The sequence below is a fragment of the Hemiscyllium ocellatum genome, chromosome 6 (assembly GCF_020745735.1).
Source record: "Hemiscyllium ocellatum isolate sHemOce1 chromosome 6, sHemOce1.pat.X.cur, whole genome shotgun sequence".
In the NCBI taxonomy this organism is placed as follows: Eukaryota; Metazoa; Chordata; class Chondrichthyes; order Orectolobiformes; family Hemiscylliidae; genus Hemiscyllium; species Hemiscyllium ocellatum.
In genome coordinates this window covers 8,854,145-8,880,885 of record NC_083406.1, presented here as the reverse complement: position 1 = coordinate 8,880,885, position 26,741 = coordinate 8,854,145, and the positions used below count along the sequence as shown (strand labels likewise).

General features: G+C 39.1%; 1 protein-coding gene across 1 annotated transcript in view; it reads right to left on the bottom strand.

Annotated features, from left to right (window-relative positions):
- The window catches only part of LOC132816357 (ephrin-B2-like), a 58,223-nt gene that overhangs the window by 9,668 nt on the left and 21,814 nt on the right, over window positions 1–26,741 (bottom strand). The window contains exons 2-3 of the mRNA XM_060825816.1: window positions 20,588–20,871; window positions 213–305 (exon numbers count right to left, since the gene is read on the bottom strand). Coding sequence (XP_060681799.1) covers window positions 213–305; window positions 20,588–20,871 — 377 coding nt within the window. The remainder of the gene's footprint in view (window positions 1–212; window positions 306–20,587; window positions 20,872–26,741) is intronic.

Here is a 26,741-nt window from a genome sequence, read left to right as displayed (position 1 = left end):
TTAAATGTTATAATTGTGCCCACATCCTCAGGAAGTTCATTTACAGACTGATTCCAAGAATACAGAAAATGTGCAGGGTATCCATTAGGTGCTCCTCATGCTGATGTGGACAGATCTCCACGGTAATGAACAGACTGTGTTGTGCCTTATTGTGAGAATGATTTTGAACAGTTTCTTGGCCTTGACTTTGAGAAAGAGGATATAATTCTTACCTTGTCCAACTTTCATTATAAGCTTCATGGCTTTGGTCTGGCATACACCACCTTCTCGGTTTTCCAGGCCTTCCAAAGTACCATTTGATGTTGCTAAGGAAAGGAGAAGAAAGCATGATCATCAAAATTCAATCTGACAGAGTCCGCAGAAAGGTATTCTCTGAATAAAGTCACTATCACAGGTTATGTATTACAATATCAGCTACAAAGCTGAACACTGGAAAATTTTATGTATTTGTTGTGAATGCCAAAACCATTGGAGGAACAATCATGCTCAGTGTTATGGTCAGCTGGGTAACACCAGCCTCTGGATCTGGGTAACCAGGAATTGTGAGAAAGGGAAGGTGAGAACAGACAGGAGCTGGTGGGGGGATTTATCTGGAAGTTATAGAGACAGGATGGTTGGGGAGAATGAGGGACACAGGCCTGCGCTTAAGAGGAGTGGCTGGGGGTGTGTCAACTCCAGCGAGAAGTGTGGTGGCTGGAGAGGGCTGATGTGCAGTGAAGCAGTGATGACTCAGGAGACCTGTTCCACAGTTACGGCCAGAGAGGGGTGGTCTGCATCATCGGTCCTAGCCTCCATCACCAAGTCCGTAGGCGTTGTAATTCCTAGCCTACTAACATCAGCGCAGACACATTCTGCAATAGCCACCTAATATCACAAGCCTCAGGAATTATGGATAATCAATCATTTATTTGATACTTCCAATTCCTGCTTCTAGAATCCCTTCTGTGTGGAAGCAGGCCATTCGGCCCATTGAATCCACACCAACCCTCTGAGGAACATACCCTACTCACCCCTGTAACCTTGCGTTTCTCATGGCAAGCCCAGCTATCCCTGCACAGTATGGTCAATTTCCCATGGCCAATCCACTTAGCTTGCACATCTTCGGAGGAAAATAGAGCACCTGAAGGAAAGCCATGCAGGCCCCACCCAGAAAGTCACCTGAGGGTGGAATTGAACACAGACCTTGGTGCTGTGAAGCAGCAGTGCTAACCACTGAGCTACTGTGCTGCCCCTCTCTCCCCTTCACTTAAGGCAACAGTAATCTCTCAGCTCTCAGTCTAATCTTCTAAAAAGCATTTAAGAATAGGCTTGTAATGTGGCACCACATCAACAGGTTTGGAGAATTGTGGAGACATATAGCTTTTAGATGGAAAAATCAATGATGTAAAGCAATTTTGTGTGTAAATCAAGCCTGTCAATGCTGGAAGTAGTTTTTATAACTGATTAGAAAACACCAAGGACATCACTGTTAAAACAACTTGCAAACATAGAAGAACAAACGCAGGGCTCTGAAATTGGCAATAAAGATGCTATCTCTGTTGCACCACCTGGTCATTTGGTTACAGATGTACACAAGCAATAGCTAAGTGAGGAAAACCAAGCTATGAAACTAATTCCAAACACCATGAGCTGTTCGAAAATCATTCCGATACCAAAGTTAAACTTTGTTGCAATGTAATCCATTCAGTGCTTTGATCATTGAAATTGCAAATAAATCAACATATTTGAGAGCCTCAGAAAAATTGTGGCTTCCAGACAGGATCAGACATTAGTTTACCAACCATACACTTTCAGAAATAGCCACAAGAGCAAAATAAAAGCTACAAGGTCTGAATAGCTAATCTAAAAGACTACATTTTGTGCTAGTCATTCTGAAACAAATTTCCTTCATTTATTTTTTTTTAAATCAATACTGGTAAAGTTAAAAATTTCACTTTAACTCTGATTTATCTCTTTTTTTAATGCATGATTAACAGGAAGAACTCATATTTATCGAGCATCTTTCGCAAATGTAATCAATACTGACATGTGATAAATGTGCAGGCCAATTTGTAGACAGCAAGCTTCCATAAACAATAACGAAATAAAAAATAACCAAGTCATCTGTCTTTAAATGATATTGGCCCATGGTTGGCAAAGACACTGTCCCTACGCTTCTTTAACTAGTGCTGTGAGACCTTTCATGTTTAGGTACAGGGCAAATGGAACCTTGGTTATATACTTGTTAAAAGGTAAAGTTGCCATGGTCTTACCAGACCATAGGGTCACTTTCTCATGAGAGAGAGGGAGAGAGAGACAGAGAGAGAGAGAGAGGACTGGTTGTGGTTTGACCTGAGGGTCACCATGCCTCAGGCAAGGGAAGAGGTTGAGAAGGAAAATCTTTTATGGTAATCTCAGCTGGTGTGGGAATTTATTCCATGCTGTGGGTACCACACTGCACTGTTAACTGGTGACAATAATAAACACAGAATTCATTCTGCATACTGCAGTGATGGGAAGGATGCTTGATAATGTAGTGTTGATGAATTAATGCATACGGTTGATGTTATGAGTTTGATGAAGTACCCAGGGTCAATAAATGTATCAATACACATTAATTAATTTTCCTTCCAAACACTAACACCTTCAAGGCACAATGGTGGAACTGTTCACCGTTCAAACAAAAAATACAATTTAAAACAAAAGTAAAAGTCATTTTGTTTTGGATTGTGAGTGAAAATGTTTTTGATACTCTCTGCATGTACATGCATGAATTCATCCAAATCATGCTTTCAAGAACTGTACTAATACTCTCAATTCGTTTAATAAATATGTAAAAAATAGAAGCAGACGTTCAGCACACATCAATGGCTAGTTTTCTATCATAACATCACATACTAAACCTGCATCCCATGATTCTCAGTGCCCAAAACTGTGCCTATCTCTGTCTTGAACATACCCAATGAGTGAGCCTCCATTTCTCTCCGGGCAACAGAATTCCAAAGACCAGCAACATTTTGAGGGAAATAAACCTGTCTCATCTCAATTCTAAACGGTCGACCTTTCACTCAGACTGTGACCCCGTGTTTTCCCAGCCAAGGAAAACATACTCCCAGCTTCCAACTTGTCAAGCCCCTTGAGAATTTTATATCTTTCAATAACAGCACAGCTTATATTTCTAAACTCCTGACAGTATAGGAAATATACAGAATAATGACCACAGGCTCAAAATTTGCTTTGGCAACACGGGTATGTTTAGCCCACTTCTAGATATGTTCTATTCAACTGATATGACACACATCTAGAGTAGGTGGGCTTGAACCCAGGTTTCCTGGTTCAGAAATAGAGACAATATCACCACAACACAACAGCTCAGATTTTAGCCCATTTCTTTGATGTAGTGCTAATTTAATGCAGGTGTTAGCCTCCTTTACTCGTAGATAAGCAAGGGTCAGGAATTAGCTGAAGATGCACCCTCTGTCGATGCATATAGCTGTTAAATTGGGTTTGTCTGTCTACAGCCAGCTGAACTACTGTAATTATACCAGCTTCTGCACCATAAGAAAAAAATTATAAAGAGATGCAGAGGCATTAGTGCAAATTGGCATTTGTATACTCTAAGCAACCAGCAGATTAAAAGCAGCACTGACAGAAGTTTTGACACAGAGATCCTGTGTGGCAGGTTAAAAAAGAACAATTCTTAACTGAAGTCAGTTGTGATTAGGTTGGTTAGTGAACTGAGCCACTAAAGGGCACCCATAGGCACATGACCAGAAAAAAAACTCAATTAAGAATGAATAATTAAAACATGATTTCCCATTGACTAGGGCAAAGGGGAGCCCTCAAATGAGTGTTGAACAATGTAAAATCTACAAGTTATGGCAGATCACCCTACAGTGTGATTCAGAACTATGTAACAATATCATATAAATTAGAAAGAAGGAAGTCATCAAAGCTCAATAATAGAGCATCTACCTGAAAACCATGCAAATCCCCAGTTCAATTCCAGGTGCTTCCTACCCTGCATATTATTTCCCTTGAAATGTTTAATAAATGTCTTGTGGTGCAATGAAAGTGTTCCTGAGCTTGAGTTCAAGTCCCATCTGTTCTAAAGGTGCATTATAACATGTCTGAACGTGTTCATTCATTAACAATTTTACAAGACTTAAAGAGAACAACTAAAAGCAGTTGCAATGCTGAATTATTTTAAATTGAGCTTTGATGCATCCTTTATGTATCCGCTCTTTATTTCAGATTTATTACCCATCAAATTATTTTGAAATACCTGCATGCATACTTTCTGTCTGAAACTGCTTTTAGATCAGGCATTCACCAGGATTAATTATTTTCAGCTCCACTAAATTTCAGACAAATGCATTTAAATGCTTGCGATTGCTATTTGATTTCATGATTATCTTTTTCCTTCTTATCCCTCTATCCGTCCATGCCATCTGAACACATTCCTGCTCTTTCTTCTCTAAAAGAGCTTGTCAAACCTCCTTTTATTGAAGCTGGTATCACAGCCACAATCTGAAGCCTTCCTCAGTTCTCAGTTTGACCCAGAACATTAACTCTCATTTCCTCGGCAAATGCTGCCAGTCCTGATGAGCTTTTCCCAGAATTTCTGTTTTTGTTTCTGATTTCCAGCACTTGTGTCTGAAGTCCATGTCTTAAGCTGTTATCATTTACTGGCTGTGTAATGGGAGCAGGAAGATGCACACAACAGCGGTCTGTTCAGTTTGCCAGTGTGCAAAGCGACCACCTTGATTAGATCGCTATTCAAAATGCATGAAAGAATTATTGGTGGAAACAATTGGTACAATTTGACACTTTTGGAGGGCACGTAAGAAAGAAATGAGCAATTCTACTTGCAACCACCTGAGAGGATCTACTGTGTTTGCTTTACATGATGTGCCACTTCTCAATCGTTAATCCTCATGAAACTTCTTGGAATGGGATGAGAACAAATATCTGATATGATTTCAAAAACTCACATTATATGAAGACTTGTGGCTGACAGTCCTAGTTGGAGACACATCACAACCCAATCCACATAATTAATCAAACAATTAGGCAAGGGTGCTTACAGAAATTATTTGAAAAATTCATAGGGGCTGTCAAGCCATCCCCTCACACATTCAGCTGCATGAAGCCAAGCTGTAAGCAAAACCTCCCACTGCAAAGCTGCGCTTTACATTCTCAAAAAGACAGAAATCAACTGGTGATGCTCAGGATATGGGAGCTTCATGTCATTAGCACTTGTTGAAAGCTATGTGTGTAAGTCAAACACAAAAGCGAGTGCAAAGTATTCCCAACAGAGTGCAGCTGTCGGGCTCTGATCACTACGCAAACATCAGCTGCATTACCCTACACCTCGCGCTTCTTTTTTTAAAGATTTGTGTCCCAACTTGAGAATACTTTTCAACAGCAGACTGCCTCTCAGGTCAACTGTTTAACACATCATATCGTTGAAAAGAGTTTTGAAAACAAGCTCCGTAAGTTCACCCTTTGTGGGTTCTCAGTCTCAGCAAGCTCATCACAGCCAATGGCACAAGGTAAAATGTGTCACTGGTGCATCTGGAAAACTTCTTAAGGAGAATCCATATTTCACAGTCTCGGCTGCAGCACTATACATTCTTGCAGTCAACATAAACTGAAACGAATACTTCATTGTATGGCCTGGAACTGTTTAATTCTATGGCTACTTTGTGTAGGATTATGGGAAACTTGACTTCCATCCATTAGTTGTAAATGCTAGCTGAGTGCCAAAGTGTAGCAATAATAGCATTTCAAAATAATGTTCCACAGTTTTTGCAACTTAATGTTAGGAAGTAGCTGGATGCAAGATTTTCAGGTTGAGGTCTCAGCCCACTCATCCAACTAAATCTCAATAGCTTCTTGGGAGGAAAAATGGTACTCAAGACTAGAAATGATTTACTTGTCATGGACACGACTATGTTTTTAATCAATATATGAAAATCTGGCCATTTTATTTAAGTGGAGTAAAATATTAAATGACAATCGCTTGCAACACTGAATGAAGTTAACCAGCCAACAATCAGATATACACAAAATCTTTTAGTCTTAATCATGGTTGCATTTAAACTAACACAAATTACCCATCTGATGTGCTACTGTAGGCGATATTAAGGTATTCTAAAATGAAAATAGCTGGTTTTTGTTAAACTAGAGTGTGCTGTTTTTACGTTGCATCCCTATGATGCTGGTAGCTGTCCACGCAAGGACCTAATAGCAACCAAGTGGTTTCAAAGGTCAGGAATGGAAACTTTCATTCAGTCTGGGGAGTGAGTAAGTGGGGTGGGGGCCGGCGGGGGGGGGGGGAGGTGCGGAGGGGAGAAAGAGGACTGATTTGCATCATAATTCCAAGGAGAACAATGTCACCACTGGCTTCATAATGTTTATGTAGCTGCCACATCTATCAAAAATAACAAGGACTACAGGTACTCTTGCAGGGTTCTCATCAAAATTGTGCACAATTTTAAAATAAGTTGGTGACATGAATTAATGAGGAGAACTGAATACACTTACACAAGTGCTGCTTCTGGATTTGATATTTTCCCAATGCCCAATGGAAGGGAAGTAATATTACTTTTTAATATGTCTTCATTTGATCATTATTATGCTGCTTCTCTAGAGACTGGCTCCACAGGTCTTAGCTACCTCTAGTCGATCAGGTCAGTAACATTGCTGCGTTTTAATCACATGATGAATCAAGTTGTTGGATATGTGCCTATAGTGTCACACACACTGCTGGTAAACAGGGGTTTCTTGACAGGGAACATCAAATTCAACCATGTTTTTTTCCTTCAAAAATTCACAAACAGAAGACAAACACAAATGATGTTTTGAATGCTTCTGCTTGATTCAGAATAGCCAAAATATTGTATCCTCTGCTGAGACATAAATGCAGTCTTAAAACTTGCTTCTATTTCCAGACATTTGCTGGTCAATTTCAGATGCTGTTTGTGAATTCAGCTAATTAGAAGAGGTCAGAACACAAAGGTTTTAAAAGTATTTTAAAGGAAGAACTGAAAGAAAGCAGTTAAGAGGTTCATGCCTCTCTCTAAAAATAAGCACAGGGGAAACACAACCTCATTTTACAAGTTATCAGCAGCTCAAGCTAGTTCACATTATTTCAAAACTGAAAGTCCAGGAGAGGATAAGAACATTCAATAGAAATAGCCTGCATTACAAAAGACGTTTTTTTAAAAAAAAAGAACAATATTAAACTTGAAAATGTCTAGCTGTAGAGTCAGCCTGCAGCTTTTGTATTCTATTTTTAGCTATTTTTCTCAAATGAATTCTCTGATAACATCCATGTGGCACCGAGTTGGAGATTCTGCCCAACATTTTGTCATTTTTGTGTATCACTGAAAAAAAAAGACATATTTTGTCAAGACTTTTCATCTTGCCCTTATCAAGGCAACTCAGTTATTCCCTTTACTGGTATCCTGACAAACTGACCTGATGAGTGGAAGACCAAACCTTTGACAAAATGTATCTTTTCTCAGCAGCGCACACTCAATGGTTATTTTGTCCTTTTGTCAGAAAGCTCCCAATTGCAAGCTGGCCGACTGAAACCAGCATTTGATCAATTATCTCCACAGATCACATGCACCCAGTCTTTAAAAGAAAATCCACTGAACAATAACACAACGCTCAGACCAGCTCTCTTCAACCTAAGGTATCAGCTGTGGCTCAATCTGTAGCAATCTTGCATTGGAGCCATGAAAGTTAGTTCACACCCCAATCCATTGAATTCAGCACAAAATCTATACTGGCATTGCAGTACCGAAGGAGTACTGCACTGAGAAATGTGCTTCTTTCAATCATTTAACATGGACCCTGTCCGTTCTCTTAAGTGAACAAAATCATTCCAACTGTGCTCTTTGAAGAACAGCACTCAAGTTATTTCAGGTGATTGGTCCAACACATATCCCTCAACCAATTGGTTATCTGGGCATTACCTCATTGTGTGTTGGAGGCCCTTGTGCAGTTTAATTCCCATTCCCTACATTACAGTAGCGACTTTGCTCCACTTCAAAACAAATTTAGTTGCTGTAATATTGTTTAAACTGTTCTGAGATCACGGAGATCACATTATAATTGCAGGTCCTTTTGATCTTTCACACATTTTCCACCTCCCCTCCCAATTGCTGATGGCTCAAGCATATGGCAAGATTCCTTTCTACCTTGGAAATGCAACAAATGTTGGACATTTGATTAGCGAGAACACCACTTTAGCTGTGACTGACTGATGAATTTTCTTTTGACTCTTTAAGGTAAAGTTGCCACATTCAGAAGGAATTTACTCCAGACAGTATTGTTTCCCATGCTAACAGGTACCAATTCAAACTGGTTCAGTAATCATTATTGACTGCAACTTTCAGGGTAAGGCAAGGGTTATGTCAGTATCACAATATTTGATCAAATGATTTTAGAAGCAATGAACTGCATATCATTTTGTGCAGTGCCACTAAATGAAAAACTGGCAGAACTTTGGCCTTCAGCTTTAATTTCCTCCTATATTTTTGATTTGGCACAACATCACACATTGCATATGCATGTCCATTATTTCTTGAACCAAGACCCAAAGGCTATTTTCTATTTTGGTTTTTCTGATAGACATAACAGTAGCAGAGCCAGAAGAATACAAGTTTAAATGTTCATTTGTCAACCAGAACTGCACTGCGCTCCGTACACTTGATCGGGACACCAGGTCACAGCACATCATGAGAATACTGTGACTGCCTTCTCTCCCACCCACCCACCCACCCTCCCGCCCCCCCTTCTCAGAGCCTGGGACCATACAGGAAGCTAGCACAAGCCATTTCTCTTAGCAACAGGCTCAATTCATAGAAGACAAATATTTGTGATGTCAAAGTTATACAGCCACATTCAAAGATGCTCCTATATGGGCATGGAATTAAAATATACCAATGAGCTTCTTTAAAAATAACACCAGCTAAGAAAACAGCAAAGCCATAACTATTTATTAGTTCAAAAATGGTATTCGTTCATTTGCCCAAGAAAATCTACGAAAAGAAAGCTCAACCCCTGTTCAAATTTCTGTAGTAGGTATTCTATCAACCATTAGTCCTGTGTATAAGTCAATCTCAAGACACAGATCAGCAGTTGATGGGGTTCTTAAATCTATCAAATTGACTTATGGATCACAGATCAAGTGTGGCTAGGCAAAACGGCATTTATTTGTCTAACATCAGTTGCTCATGACATCTCAAGGACAATAGTCCAGCTTTTTAAACACACAAAAGGTGGAAATAAATCAAATGTAACATGTAAGCTTGCTGCAACAACGAGTAGGAAGGACAAGGGCTCCTCCCCCAGAAATCAGCCCTTTGTAAAGCAGACTGTGGAAAAGGGACCTCATTGAGCTGCACCACTTGTAATTCCTTTTCACTTTTCCCTGATGAATAAAAGAAAACACGTTTCTTTTTCTTTGTACGTTCCACAAAATGCACTTCTCTTTGGTCCAAGATGATGATTTTGCAGAGATCAGGACTGGAAGTAGAGTAACTGGATTACATGCTGCTGAGGAACTGCTGAATAGAACACATTGCTGAAGAATGGGTAATGAAATCTCAGCTCCATTGGTGGCAAAAGCACCAGGTTTCCATTCTGTATCTTCAGGACAGCGGAAGGCACAAATGAAGGCAGTTCTAGTTTAATGCTTTCTGTTAATTAGCCGTGCACCTAATAAAATACCAGCTATCAGTAGATTTTATGTTTCTTTCACAGTCAAATTAATTATGCTACATTCAGTGTCAGTCGTACTTTTTAATGTGCCTCCTTGAGTTACGACACTTATTAACTGTCATAAAATGCAGTGGCACTGATCCAATATTTTTCATTCTAAAATATGATTATACATTTCCTAGACAAGTGAAAAAGGGAAACGTGTCAGATTAGTTGCATCTCAAAAGGGGTACCTTACCATTAGATACGAAAAACTTTTGCCAGTCAAATCAAGATTGCCAGCAACAAGAAAACTGAATGCACTGAGGAGTTGCTAACTTTCACCTGTCCCGTTATTTTAGGAGACACCACACAGCCTCTAACTCAGTGGGCCGCTTGGAGGGGGTAACTTGATTTGTTGAGCTAACAGGAAAGGTCAGTGCCATGTCAAGTTTTATGCAGTTGCCTTTCTCCATCTGGGAGATTTCCCTTTACTGTTAAACAAAAGCATGGTGGGTGCCTATGAATATTCCTAACGCTGGCAGGTTTTTTTTCTAATCAGCTCACAAAGACTAACCTTCTACTGGCAAGCATGAGAATATAGCATTCACCTCCCCCATCCCCTTCGTCAATAAGGCCACTTATCTGGAATGGAAGCAACAAGCGCTGCTGTAATTGTCTTGCATTATGCCCAGGTCCTTCAAGGACGACAAGGAATTCTTTAAACTCGAGTGTCTCGATTTAATGAGCACAGATTCTAGGGGCTATGATTGTCTTCGAAAATGCAAGCTTCAAATGTTGCCTGTGGCAAAGAGAATGTGTGTGAGAAGGACACTTCCCATGCCTGTTACAACACCCTACATCTACTGTAGCTCTCAGGAAGAATCAAATACTGGCAACATGTACAAACAAACCGAATTTTCATTTTGGGACTTGAGAAATTTAAAGGTAATACTTATCAGCTCCAATGTACTGTTTTGCTTCTTTCAACTGTGGTTTGTTAGTTTGCAAACAGCACCGACAGACAAGCCTGAAAAGCCAACCTCATTTTATAAATGGATTGATTGGCTTATTGACACATATACTGAAGTACAGTGAAAAGCTTTGTTTACGAACAGATCATAGGATGTAGAGAACAAAAGATTTAGATTCAGGTGACATACAGGTGACATTGCACAGGGTGTACAAGTGACAAACATAGTGTATGGAACAATTGGGCTGACTTTCCCAAAAAAACACTGGCTGAGCATCAGTTTTGGGGAATTTCACAGAGCTTGAGTGACATTTTGCTCACAACTCAAAGTGTGAACCACGCCTCCAGACCGCTGCTACCTTGTACTTAGCAGGTGGTGAAATACTCAGTGGTGCCTGGGACAATGTTTGCTTAAAACTGATTTGGAGATGCCAATGTTGGAGTGGGGTGCACAAAGTTAAAAAAAAAATCACACAACACTCGGAGTGGTGCAGTTTTGAGCAAAGTTAAAAATCACACAACACCAGGTTATAGTCCAAAGGGTTTACCTGGAAGCACAGTCTTTCGGAGTGCTTCTCCTTCATCACAATCAATTGATGAAGGAGCGTCGCTCCGAAAGCTAGTGCTTCCAGATAAACCTGTTGGACTATAACCTGGTGTTGTGTGATTTTTAACTTTGCTCAAAACTGCACCACTCCAAGGGCACCAAAGCTTCTCATGATCCATGCGCAGCGATCAGTGGTGGGCACGCTGACCTGACAGTGACTTCCAGTTCCAGAGGTCACTATTAGGCATGGCTCTCAGAAACCCACACAGCTGGTAAGAAAATGAGAAGTAACACTGGCCTAGAACCTCCTGGCATCCACCATGCGGGCATTATCTTAAAACCTCAGCTGTGCACTATGTCAAACCCTGCCAGCCTGGTCTGAACTAGCCTGACAGAGTCTTATTCTCCAAATTATATCATTCACATGGTCATGAATGATAGCTAAATAGCTACAAATTCTGTTGTTGATGGCCCCCTTCAAATCTGTTAGTTTTTAGGCTATAATGATGAGAGACAATGATTATTTCATTCCCGCAATTAGTGAGAGTTCCACTTTTATTCTTAAAGGGAGTTGCTTGAGGGAACTTTCACCTCCAGAAATGTGTGTTTTTTAACATAGCTCCTGTCCAATCCACCACCCAGCATTTGGTCTGAATTCAGTTAGTTCTCGGCTCAGCTGCTAAATTAAATATTTTACATAAACAGCCACGTTTTAAGGGTAAGAAGGGCTGGCTAGTGATCATATGTCATGTTTCAATCACACTCCTGCTGACTGACCACAGCCAGCATGAGAAACGGAACTGCAGAATTCTGGGGTCTAAGCTGTTCCACATTGTCAGTGGGGGAGAAGGATTCATCAAGGCAGAAAACAAGAAGCATCAAAGTATATGCAAAGGAATGCGAGTAAACACACAAACAGGCAAACACAAGTGAGCGATTCTAATTATCGTAGAAGTAACTTACTCAACAGCACATGCTGACTGAAAGGAGGACTGCATTGTCTCTCACTGTCATCTCTCACTCATATAACATTGCAACAGAAACCATTAGAATGTGACAGTATTGATGGGATACTGAACACTGCAACAGCCTTGTAACTGTGTGAGTGCAAACTGATACAGACATCAAATTCAGTGTTTCTCTTTTCATTCCATATTTTACATTTTTCGAATTAGCAGGAGTTCTGCTGAGCTTAAATACACCACAGCCTAGCTGTTCCTGAGATGGAGAGACCGGGAGGGGCACTGTAAGGGGGTGTGTTAAGATGTAATCTCAGTTCTATGTGAATGCCGAAAATCCAGTTAATGGACCATAGCGCACAATCTCAAACCCTACCCAGGCAATGATATTTCCATATTTTTCTCAGTGTCAGTTGCTAAATAATGACACTGAACCCATACCAGTGAGCTAACTCACTGGATCGCCCACCTATCAGCTCACAACATGGGTAACTATCTCGCTTCATCAAGCACCGTGACACTCTTGAGCCTGTTACCCAATGTCGCTGACCAGCCAGAGGCTAACAGCTTCTGGGTCCTAAGAACCACCACTCTAAAGAGCATCCCAGAGAGGCTCCAGTAGAAAGAAGGGTATGTTTGTCTTTCTTTTTCTTGCAAGATGTGAGGGGAAAGGGCAGGAGGGTGGATTCCAAAAGCCACCTTTTGCCTGCCATCCATGTCTCCAGAGGCCCCCAGGACTGAGGCAAATGGAGCCTCCCACCCCCATCCTCACATAACCACATCCAAACTTAGCAAATGCTTACTGGTCACTTGCTTTGTTTTTCCAGTTGGGAACTATCCACCTTTCTCATCCCCAGGAGGTGGGTGACTACGGAAGTGGTGAAGTGAGGCCATTAACAGACCATGTGTGAGCCTTAAATGCTGGACTGAGACAGACATCCATAGGCATTCTTCATCCAGCACTGAACTGCTGACGTGGCAAGAGCTAGGGGACGTAATATATGAATAAACATTCACCCTTTTAAGATTGAGATGAGGAGAAACTTTTTCTCTCTTAGGGCCATTCATATAAGGAATTCTCTTCCCCAGAAGGTACTGAAGGCTATGTTAGGTAGATTTTGATAGACAAGTGAGTCAAGGATTATGGGATGTGAACAGGAAAATAGATTTGAGACCACAACTAGATCTTATTGAATGGTGGAGTCAACTCAGATAGCCACATAGCAACTCCTGCTCATACGTCCTTGGTTTATTTTGAATTATTCTCATAGATGGCCAATAGTAAAGAGTGATTAAAAGTTAAGAATAGGATTCCATTTACAAATTATCTATTGAAATAATCTCTCTCTAAAATAAAAAAAACCTGAAATTACAGTGTGAGAGGTGACAGAATAAGTGCTAATCTCTCCCTGTTCAAATTGAATGCATTAATATGCTTAAAGCTAATGGGTAAATTTATCTCAAGAGGGTTGGAATATAAAAGCACCGTTGTGCTACTGAGACTTTATAAAGCTCTGGTTAGTCCCCATTTGGAGTACTGTGTCCAGTTTTGGTCCCCACACCTCAGGAAGGACATACTGGCACTAGAGCATGTCCAGCGGAGATTCACACAGATGATCCCGGGAATGGTAGGTCTAACATAGGAGGAACGGCTGAGGATCCTGGGATTGTATTCATTGGAGTTTAGAAGATTAAGGGGAGATTTAATAGAAACTTACAAGATAATACATGGCTTGGAATGGGTGGACGCTAGGAAATTGTTTCCGTTAGGCGAGGAGACTAGGACCCGTGGACACAGCCTTAGAATTAGAGGGCGTCAATTCAGAACAGAAATGCGGAGACATTTCTTCAGCCAGAGAGTGGTGGGCCTGTGGAATTCATTACCACAAAGTGCAGTGGAGGCCGAGACGCTAAATGTCTTCAAGGCAGAGATTGATAAATTCTTGATGTCACAAGGAATTAAGGGCTACAGAGAGAATGCTGGTAAGTGGAGTTGAAATGCCCATCAGCCATGATTGAATGGCGGCGTGGACTCGATGGGCTGCATGGCCTTACTTCCACTCCTATGTCTTATGGTCTTATGGTCTTAAATAATGAAGCAAGTTTATTTTGATGAATACATTAAGTCCTGTGAAGTTTTGTCATGTGGCTAAAAGCAGGACCACATTTTTGCCCACTGAATATTTTTGTTGCTTTGGACACAAATGCACACATTAGCATTTGTAAAAGAAAAACCAAATTAACCACGTAACAAAACCACAGAGACACCCAGCCTCTCCATATCCACAATTTCCAGTCAGGGTGAATCTCTTTGGGAAACTGGGATAGAAATGTAAGAGCAGCCTCAATAGGTTAATCAAAAAGTAATTCTAAAGCATTAAGTTCAGCCTGTTTCAGTCCACTGATTTCCACTTTTGAAAACCATCCAATCACAAACATAAGCAATGATATTAATGACTCAATGATTACCCTGTGCGCTCCAGTCACGCAGAATGTACTGTTTTAAGTAGGAGGTCATCCCTTGGTTAGTCGATGTCTACATTCACTGAGTTAATTCCGACTGACAGTTTGGAATACAACATAACTAATGAGAAACCACACCGCTCTCCCACACAATGGCTGGTTTTAAAACCACGATGTACATGAAGCTATTTGCTTTGACTATAAACAGTCCTCCAGTAAAGTTAATAAAGTACCACAGTCAGCTTGTGCCCTACTCATGAACCTTATTGCTTTACAAGGCGAATCTTTTCTTGGTAGGAATCTAGAGCAATTTTCCACCTGTCTGCTTCAATAAAACATGTGTTTGTCGTACATTTTCAGATCAAAGACAACAATATAATGTTTGTACAACACTAACTGCCATTGATATTATGTAGCTGTTTTTACATTGTATTTAATGGGATTATGTTTGCATTTATCAGAATTTTGTATTGTCATCTTCAGTTGATGAATGAATCAACTCCCAATGCGTCTCTAGAACATTTCCTTAACTACTGAGAGTTCAGTTTTTTTTAAATGACCAAAAGCTTTGGCACTGTGACCATTACAACACTGAGACAAACATTTCTGATCAAGGTGTATGCCTTGCAATTAAAGATGTGGGGTTCATTTCATTAAATATGGAGTATTTCCTTGTGATACTATAGATGGCTGTATTTGTTGCCTCTTTCACTACTAAGACTCTGAGCTCTACATTGTTCCACTAAACATAATGTCTATGTTTCAAAACTAACAATATCCACCAGGAAAATCATTCAACATTATAACAAATTGATCAAAAACTAGTAATATCTCAAAGTTGAGAAATGGTATGGTAGGAAGCAAGGGCATTTCTTCATTTGTTTTCAACTGTTATCTTCAAGAAGAAATTAATGTGAAGTCTCCAATTTCTCAGTAATCTACATCAGACAAGTCTCTATCGCTCCTCTTTCACTGAGACTCCATGTTTTCTCTGTAGCAGTCTGAAACAAAATGGGGCTCAATTTTAACTCACATGGAAAGAAATGAATGGCAAGGATTGGCAGTGGGAAGGTTTAGCCAGTTTTGGCATCTGGACCTGATTACAATGCCACTTACTGATAACGTGACCAGAGAGGCCATAGGGCCGGGAGATTTCAATCACCTGTTAATTAAAGTCCAGCGCAGCAGGCTACCATCAAGGAGCCAGGTGAATGATTAATGCACCGGAAAAGCTCTTGGAGAGTGGAATCCTGGTTGAGAGAAAGCAGGAAACTGAAAATATAGGAAGCCTAAAGTTTTCTTGTAGTCCCAAAGGTACACTCTTACTTTAAGGAAGGTCAGAAAGAAAAATGAGAAAAATGAGAACACTTCTGGCTCCAGCTTCCTGTGTATATGCTTACAATAGCACTCGGGAACTTGGATTGGGTTTAGACCATAAGACCATAAGACATAGGAGTGGAAGTAAGGCCATTCGGCCCATTGAGTCCACTCCACCATTCAATCATGCCTGTTGGGCATTTCAACTCCACTTACTAGCGTTCTCCCCGTAGCCCTTAATTCCTCGAGACAACAAGAATCTATCAATTTCTGCCTTGAAGACATTTAGCGTCCCGGCCTCCACTGCACTCCTTGCTGGTTACAATTTAAAGTCTGAACGGGGAAAGAATGACGTTGAAAAGCCATCAGACAGCCCCTGCTTTAAGTTTGACATTTGATTTCGACAAATGGAGTGCAAAGTGAGTTAAAATTGACCCCAATTAACAACTGTTCCACAGAAAAAACAAGCCAGCAACTTACAAATTCAAGTGATTGGTGAGGGCACACCTGGAATACAGTGTGCGAGCTTTGGTCTCCTTATCTGAGGAAGGATGTTCTTGCAACAACTGCAAAGGGTTACCAAATTCATTCCTGAGATGTCAGCACTGACGTAGATGGAGGGACTGAGCCAGCTAAGAGTTGTACTAACTGGAATTTAGAAGAATGAAGAGAGAACTCACAGAAATCTATGAGATTCTAATAGAACTAGGCAGGTTAGATGCAGGAAGAATGTTCAAGACAATAGGAGTTTTCAGAACCAGGAGGTCCTAGTTTAAGGACATGGGGTAAACATTTCAGAACAAGAGATGTGGGGAACTTCCTTCACCCAAAGAGTGGTGAGCCTGTGGAATTCATTACTGCAGAAAGTGGTTGAAGCCAAATATTATGTGTTTTCAATAAGGAGGTAGACATAGCTCTTGTAGCCAAACGGATCAAGGGACATGGGGAGAGGGTGGGATTAAGGTGTTGAGCTTGATGATTAGTCATGATCCTGCTGAACGACTCCAGGGATTGAATGGCCTACTCCTGCTCCTATCTTCTATGTTGAAAGGTATCAGACACAGGTATCTATAGATTCTTATTTGTTTTACTTATTTTGTCACTTGGTAATAATACTCCTTCCTGCCTCTAAGTCAGAGGCTGGAATTTAATTTCCATTCCAAAGACTTGAGGAGCTGATCTACACAGGCACTCCAAAGCAGTACTGACGGCAGTGCTGCAGTGTCACTGGCTTGACACTCTACTCTGTCAAGTGGGAGTCAAATATTCCATGTGCTGCTTGAAGGAGAGCACGGAGTTCTTCCGTAACCAATATGTTATCTTCAACAAACATAACTAAAACAAATCGATTATTGCAATCTAATTGGCTGCCTTGTGACTTACAAGCGACTCCATTTCATTGACTGTGAAGCATGTTAGGATGTACTGTGGTTGTCACATATATACAAGTCATACTTTCTATATTTTTAAGCAGTAACTGGCCTGTTTCTGTGCCGTATTGTTCTTTATTCTTAAAGACTTGTTTTTCAGATAGACTAGCAGACCTTAACTGATGTCACTAAATTTAAAGTCGAGCCAATTACATACACTTCAGAGGAATTATTTTACACTTCAAATAATAACCATATTGTTTACATTATCAATTTTAGAGAACTTTGTACTAGTCTAGCAGTTTCTACTTAAAGCTTTCTATCCATGCATAATAACATTTCCTGTTTCTAGTTTACATTTGGAAAATAACTATATTTCCATGCTTCACGTAAAGACCATTCCTTATTACTATGTTGCCTTGAACTATGGCACTTAAAGTTCTTAAGTAAGATGGAAACATAAAGCTTTATAAACAACCTATGCATTCAGTACTTCTTGCTTCAAGCAAAGGGCCAGGACGTTAAAATGAAAGAGCTGTTTTATATTGTCTGCTTCTGCCAGGGTCCATCACTAAATAAAAGGTCACCAGTCTCCAAATTTCAGAATTGGGTTTAGCTCTAGGGTTTGGCTTTGTGTGGCAACTGGTTTCCATTAATTAAGTCAGATGCCATCAGGCATCACATTTACAGACAAACATTTCAAAATATTGCATGTTCTGAACGCTGTCATTGTCATCCAACTGCAAATTGAACTAATGAGGTCCATTGCAGACCTGTAGCATTTGCATGCTCTCTCATTTCTTGTCTGAGTCAGAAATGTGTCCTACTAGACCAATGGAAGGATCGTAAATTAATGAAGGTGCTGTAACGGGAGACCGAGAAAGGCTGGAGGAAACACTAAAGGCCAATTTCACAACCTTGGTAATTTGTGAACCGAAGACAAGCCAGAACTCTGCTTGTTAAATCCAGATTGTTATAAGGTTGCTTCATATATAAATTTAGGACTGATTAGAAAAACAGACAGCTCACCAGCATGGGAATTTATACAATGTATGACATACAACTCCTGTAGAAGTGTAAGAAACATTGCTTTTAGACTATTAATAGACATGCAGTACAAGCAAAATGCAGTGAGTACACTCATCTCCAACTATTCATTGGTCTGTTCTAATTAAAGCTGCACAGTCACACACTTTATATGCAATCACGATTATTACTGCTTATTAAAAGTACAAAAGAATTTGAATTTTACATATTGGAATAAAGAATTTTGACATGTAAATTTTAAAGATTGTTACAACAATATTTTTCTTTCAGTCTGCCTGAAAGTAGAATGCACCCACATTAAAGCACTACAAGGCCAACCATATTGTGTGCTCAAATGTCTGGAATTAAGCTTGCTTTCCAAGATAAGGATATTATCACAAGTCACAGGCAGAGTTTGTTAGTTGGGAACTAGCAGCCTGTGATTGGGGAAGAGTAGTCAACCATGGCTAAATAACGAAAATATGCTGTGAACAGCTATACTGTTCTTCCTTATCTCTGGATGCACCTCTAAATCTAACATCTCATCACAAAGCTTTCCATTCCTCTAACTTTAACCTCTTCCACTTCTCTCCTTGTTTCACCCCACCATGGAAAATCACAACTTCAGACATTTTAGTTGCAAAAGCAATCTCCTCTCTTTCCATTTGTCTTTCTCTCTCGGCAAGATCATCCTTAAATTCTATCTCACTAACCAAGCTTTTGCTCGCCTCTCCTAATATCTTCTTCTTTGGCTTGTTGTCCATTTTTGTCTCATTGAAAAACATTGTTCATGTCAGAGCAATGCTAAAGATGCAAGTTATTTTATTAATAAATACCACAGAATTGCTGGGTAGAGTTGTCTGCTGGGTAAAGGAACCAGCAAGATGGTAAGGTAGATAACTCATGTTCAATGGTAGACAATGTAGAGATTGACTCTCTTCTCTGATTTCTAATATTCTTAGCATTCAGGATCTAACTGGCATCCCCGAATGATCATTTGATAGGACCTCACTAAGAATTTGTGGAATGCCTGGAATTTCCAATATTAAAAAATGTATTGCTTTTTGCACTAATTTGCAAATTGAAGGATTATTTCAGCTTATGGTTAAACTTACTCAGAATGCAATCATTTTGTTACCCTTGGTGATTTCAAGTCTTAAAGGATGAGAATTAAATATTTTTAAAAAACTGACAAAGAGATTAATCCAAAAAACATTGGCATTAGGTCTTATTTCATCATGTATTGCTGTGTATATTCCATATTTTATTATAGACAGCTGTTTTTGGTTACAGATTTCTCATATTAGAATGTTACTTCCCTTTGTACTCAGTCCCTGTTTGCATTTTCTTAAATAGCCAAGACCTAAGGCAATAATTAGATGTTTCCTTTAGTATTATTGACTGAATTGCAAGCAGAAAATTCTGTTCACATTTTAATGAGGATTGAATTCAGCATGCAGCATTTTCCAGGCGAGACTTTCGCTTACACCTAAGTGATTAACGTGTGGAATAAGCTGTCATCCATCTTGGATATCTGTGCCTGTTTCATTCCCTTAGCACATTTAACTACAAGGAAATGACCTTTTCTTTTATTTTCCAAGTTTATATAGAGGAAGCAAGCTGTTAGCTCAGTGTAGATTGCAAAAGGAAAATACCAGCTGATTCTACAAATAAGCTGAGTGTACACAATGATTTACAGTGATACTGCAAGACATGAAACTGACAGAAGCAGAAAGGTTCAAATGAATGAGGATGGAAACAAAACAGAAAACTACATTAGCCTAAACCTCAGACTTCTCCTTCTGCTGAATTAGCATCTCAGAGAAAAGCAGACACCCATTTCCCAATGGTCTGGTCAATGTTTGTTTGTTCAGCAAAACTGCTAAAAATCAGATTTGTTGGTCATTCACTTAACTTGAATTTGTGAAACCTTGCTACATGTAAATTGACTACATTTGCAATGTTGTCAAGAGTGTGGTGTTGGAAAAGCACAGCAAGTCAGGCAGCATCCGAGGAGCAGGAGAATCGATGTTTCGGGCATAAACCCTTCATCAGGAATTCTCCAGCATCTGCAGTTTTCACTTTCTCCTACATTTGCTATGTTTCCTGGCTCTAAGGGATATCCTATGGTGATGAAATTTGCTACGTGGAAGAAAGTTCTCTCTTTTGGAATTTTTGAAGTGTTTGTAATTAATTCAAAACTGGCAAGGCAAGATACAAAATTGTTGATACTTACAAATAATATAATAGTCCTCATATTTTTTGAATTCCAGTCCCCAGAGGTTAGGGCTAAATTCCTGAAACTTGATGGTAAACTTGACATCTTGATCTGGCTTGTTGCAATTGAGTAATGGTGTGGGGCTGGGCACAGCATTGCAGCTGTCAGCTTGGTCTTTCGACACCAGATACAGTTTAAAGTACTCATACTGTCCAGTAATCCTGGAGTCCACCTTGGGACAAATAATATCCAATTTGTCTCCTATCTGTGGGTACATCACCAGACCTTTACTGGGTAGAAACCTGGAAGTTAAAACACATGAAAAAAAAACATGTAAATAAATGTGCATTTGCCAAAAAGAAACAAACATACTGTTTTGCAAACTTTTCGTTTCCTTTCAGGTTTTACAGGAAGGTGGAACTTTATTAGTAACTGGCTGCAATAATAAAGTAGATGGGGATGGAATGTCAAATGAAAGCAAATGAAAATATTTTCCATTGATCTCTTTTATTACAGTGTTCCATTTGGATCAACCATCACCCCTGACGTTGCTCATTCCAAATAGCTAACTGTGAAAAAGTCTTACAAATGTCCATTTGTACATTTTCAGCTCATTTGTCACTTTATTAGCCACATTATAAACAGAAGGATATTGCAATTTGTTGAACAATTCATAATCAAATTTGACAGGTGAATGTCCCTCTCCTTCTCATATTCACCATACAGATTTACAGATTCCCATTACAGAAAAGTAAGGAGATGAAAGCATATCCTAAAACCACATAAGACAAAAATTAAGGTACATAGAATAAAATCCCCACAGTGTGGAATCTGGCAATTCAGTCCATCAAGTTCACACCTACTCTCTGAAGAGCATCCCACTCAGACCTACCCTATCCCTGTAACCCTACACTTCCTATGCTAACCCTCCTAACCTGCAAATCTCTGGACACGATGGGCAATTTAGCTTGGCCAATCCACCTAACCTTTGGACTGTGGGAGGAAACCAGAGAGGAAACGCACACAGACAGAGGGAGAATGTGCAAATTCCACACAGACAGTTGCCCAAGGGTGGAATCAAACCCAGGTCACTGGTGCTGTGAGGCAGCATTGCTAACCACTGAGCCACCGTGCCATCCTGCACATTTTTGGTTAAACATCTTAGGTTAGAGTAGAACTTGGGAGCCCATTTCATATAGTTTAATGTCATCAAAAAAGCTACAACCTCAAAATTGTACACACGGTAATATAAAACTTGTTTTATTCATCAAAGTATTTCCGGGCATACAGCTTGACTGATCTTACTCAAGATGTTAAGGACCTTCAATTATTATATTTCTATCTGTATGCGAGCTCTAGTTGTTATGTTTAGCTATGCACATTCCAGTTAGTGCTTGAGAGCAGCTTCATAAGCTTGTTGCTGCTGCTAGAATATCCTCAAGGGCCAGAGATAAAGTGCCTTTGTTGCATAAAGCTGATAGGGTTTTATAGCACATTTGACCAAAGCTGTACACAGCTAAAACTACAGAATTTGTCAGGGATTACAACACATAGGAACATTTTAACCATTATTCAGCACTTCATAATCGATCTATCCTGTAAGTTTAATTGCATATTAAAGATTTTGAAAGATAACTCAAGCAGTTCATCTCCTCCAGATTAATTGTGTCTGCTTTACAAAATGGGGAATAGACGAATGAACAGCATTGAGATTCACCCCACAATGCAAGGTGGGTTAACTGCTTATTGTTTTTACTATTTGGCCAACAATTGGAGATAACTGTGTAAAGTACGAAATTGCAGTTTTCAGATGACACAATTACTTCTGTACATGGGTCAGCCCACCAAATGACTGTCCCTCGACTGAACTGAAGACTGTCCCCATCTCTAATTTCCTCTCACCCTGCAATCTTTAGGGGTCTTTGCATTCCTTCAATTCTGACACATCTCCAATTTTATCATTCCACCATCATTGTGTCTTCTGCTTGCTAGGCTGAAAATCCCAGAATTGTTTTCACTAAATTTCGCTGTCTCTTTATGTGTCTGTTATTTGAAGGGCCTCCTTGAAATCTCCCTTTTAGATCAACCTTTGATAGTACTTCTATATGTGCCTGGGTACGTGTCACATTTAGTGTGATAACACAACTCTGAAGCACATTGGGGCTTTTAATCTTCAAAATGCTAAATAAATGCAGGTTGTTGTTCTATTGCGCAGCACATAACTGAATGGAAGTTGGATTGCTGTTACTGCCTGCCTAAAATCTGACCATTTCTCAAATTACAAATTCGAGATAGAATGCTTGATGAATATTGTCCAAATGTACAATATCCCACCTTGAGTTTCTTACACACTTGTCAGTAGTCAAAATGCCACTGGCAACTCTAATGTTGGAAACTTTGAGAAGCTCAAGTCATGCTTTCGTACTTGCAAAATTCACGTATGGTTTGCATGTTGGATCTAATTTTTACTCTGAATTTTGAAAAAAATTCCAGAAACCGGAAATTAGAAATTGGTGGGAAACCAGAGTTGGTCTGGCACCAAATTGGGTCCAACTGTTTCTGTATTTAATTATTGTAAATCCTTATGAATTCTATGCTGATTTTGAATTAATCACCAAAAATTACAATTACATTTACTTCACAGATATACTTGTTCTATTTTTGGTTTATGCTGCTGGGTAAGTCCACAATAACCATGCAGAGCATGAGAAACTCGTAAACTGCAATGGCTTTATTCAATAAATTATCCCAACAATTCCATTGCCATTATATTTTCATGACTTTTTTCCCCACTTTGGAACTAAAGTGAAATCAACTTAAGGAAATTATGATCAAGCATATGACCAATATCATAACCATAACTACAATTTAAGGAACTAAAATTATGATCAGTTCTGCAGGATAAAATGTTGCTTAAAATCAATATATTTAAAGTAATTTGATTTACATGATTATGAGGTATCCACAAATTGATAAAGGCTTAAACTATCCCAGTGCACTGAGAACCATGCTGAATTACAGTAATTTCATATTACATGGGAGGTACTTAATGCCAAGTAATAGTAGGATTCCTTATATCATTCACGTTATGCTTTACAATTCGTAATTAGTATTATGGCCTGATACAATGTTACACTGGGGTTTTTAATCTCCTCTGCTCCAAGTCAGTAAAATAAATGATCACAATTATGTGGTGAGAGACTGATCAATCTGCTAAGTTTCAAAATCAGAGTATTTTGCATACAAAATTGTCTACCACACTGATCAGTATAGAGATGAGGAAAACAATGCCACATGCATCGCTATCAATGTTAATTCTTGGAAAAGAAGGATATCAATGGTTTCATGGATTAGATTACTCTCAGCCATTGTATACATTAGCTTACAGTTACATCACTTTGTAAAATTAAATCAAGCTGCCTGCTCACTTGCCCAATGGACCATCATGTGTTGATTAGCTCTCTTACAATCCAATTGTTTCAATTATGTTTACTGGAAATTGTTCATTCTAATAATCACATCGAAAATAAAAAATCATTACTGATAGCATCACGAGAGTTTAGCAGGCCCTTGCGACTATCGCTGTACCAAAGAAGATCGAAACTTCTATTACCCAATCAAGAGTTTAATGCCAAAACTAACCCAGTAAATGGATTACTGTTGGCAACAAACTAATTACAATCAGAAAACCTGATTTTGGTTTCTTTATTCACTTTCTTTGCTAAAAATACTGCTCATAGAAACACACAAGCAAAAAGGATTCTGGAAGATGATTATAGAAGAAGGTAGAACAATTGTGCAACCTTGGAGAGGTCTAGTTATAATGACCTAATGCTTCATTGGGAACAGTAATCTCATCAGGGTGTGGAAGTGATGATCCATATGTTTACTCAGCTTAATAGGTTATTGCAATTTGTTGACGAGGTCACAACTAGTTAGACATTCCATGATGGTCACTATTTTCTAAAGCATTATTTTGCACGGGCTCTTGTTTCAATGCCTTTTTAAAATAAAATCCTTGCTTCAAATGCGAATTCCATGCTGAGCAATTCAGGAGTTTACCTCAGATTGTCATTCGATCAATGATACCTTGGATTTAAATCCAGCCTGGACTGGTTAGGATTGTAGCCTTCCTCTGCTTCTGAGAACAAATATCAGTCATAATTTATCATAATACACTCAGTTGTTCTTGTGGTGAGAATGTTTGCCAAATATAAATGTTGCTCATAATGAAAACTGATGAAGAGTCAAAATCTTATGTTTTACCTGAAATGCCAGCAGTGTTGGCCATGTCACCCAATTTTTTATCAAAACAACAATGCCTTCCAAAGGAAGATTAAAACTAAAAAACAACTTGAGAATAATGTGGGATTCTCTACGACCAACCCTTTGTAGAAAGCGTTTATGGGATTTGTTTTGATGTTGTGCAGCAGCGACATCTCCAACGGAAACACAAATTTTGGCGAGATGTAAACTGAACCATTGATTAGTTATTATCCATTTTGCAGCACAGCACATAGTTAACATATTTGAAGGTGAGTGGGAATGGAATTAGTGGGGTGGCATTGGACAAGATGGTTTTTGTACAGAAAGTTCAGTTGAGCTAAATGGCATGGGCCTGGTTCAGTCCTGGAATGTTCGATGAAATCATTGTAAATGGAAATGAATTTCTGGATAGATTTTATTTGATCCTAAATGGAATTAGATTTCATCTGACTTCAGCGGACTCTTCTGAAATCTACTAAATTGAATTGCAATTGTATAAGGGTTTGGAGCTTAGCCAGTAAACAGATCACTTTCTATGTTCATGATCTGTGCCTCAGCTCCAGCTGCTACACTTGACTTTGTTGCCAGACTACTGTTTTCTGTAGGTTTGACAAGTAGCAATGCTATTTTAGTGATTTTGAATGCAAGTCTATATAGTGAATTTGCAGCAATATCAGATAGCAATAATATATGACCAGGTCTCAATCTAAATAAAACAGTCAGGATAATTCTTTTAACTACCACTGTCTTTAGCATGTTAGACTATGTTACAACATTATTGCAGTTAGAGGCTTAGTGATATCATTTAGACAACAGGAAATAAGGAGACTACATTTTTTTTTGTAGCAGAAGTATACACAAATTGTAAAGATCTTGTGTGAATCCAGCTCTGTTTGTGCTTCTGGCTGCAGTGATTGATCATGGATTATTGATCACTGAATTTGATTGTTTCTCTAGATGCTTAACAATGGCGTTTATGTGACCCTGCTTGTATATAATCCGTGACCTGTCAGCATGTGATTTTAATTTAACAATTACAATTGGTAACATAGATCATCGTCTTTTATGATCTCGGAGTCGGGAATGAAATGGGGCTCCAGTCAAGAAGCAGTTTCTATCTTTAGAGTTGCAAGTAGCAGTCTAAGCAAGGATCATGGATCACTCCTCCTTCAGGGCTGCGTTCTGACAACAAAAAATTGTGATCATCTTTTTCTTCTAGTTACCCTTCAAATTTTCAGTAATTGTAATTTATACTCTCACTTCATTTCCTCAAGCATTAAACATTTCACCCCAAATATAGCAATTTACCCCTTTATTTGATTATAATGATATTATTTACACGGATACAATCTTTAGTAACTTTAAGGAGTGATGTTTAACATTTTTTTTAAAAGAACAATTATGAAGCAAGAATGAAATGTTATCGTATAATTGGCTGTTAAAACTGTTGATGGTCAATCCTGCAATGATTTATTTGCAAAAAATTAATGCAGATCCACAATTAAAAGAACATGCTGCAGTTTCAAATATGGAGCACATGAAAAGATGCCAGAAAATTGTGCAATAACCTTCCTGAAGCCTTTAGTTATTCTGTTTTTACATTCAAGGGGTCAGGTGCCCTCTCTTCAATTTAGCCAATAAATACTTCAGCGCTGATCCTCGGAGATAGTGTGCTTGGTTCTTATTAGAGAGATGAACACGCGACAGCTGAAAATTAGCTGTTGCTGTAAGCTGTTCAATTTTTTTTGTTAATCATGTAGGTTTGTAAGCAGTAAGTCTGTAATCGACAGATATCAAGTATGGAAGCAAATGATGTTTAACAGGAATAAAGCAAAAAAGATAATTGCCCAGTTTTTTTGCAAGCTTGCATCAAACAAATTAGCATAATAGTCACTTATAGTGCAAA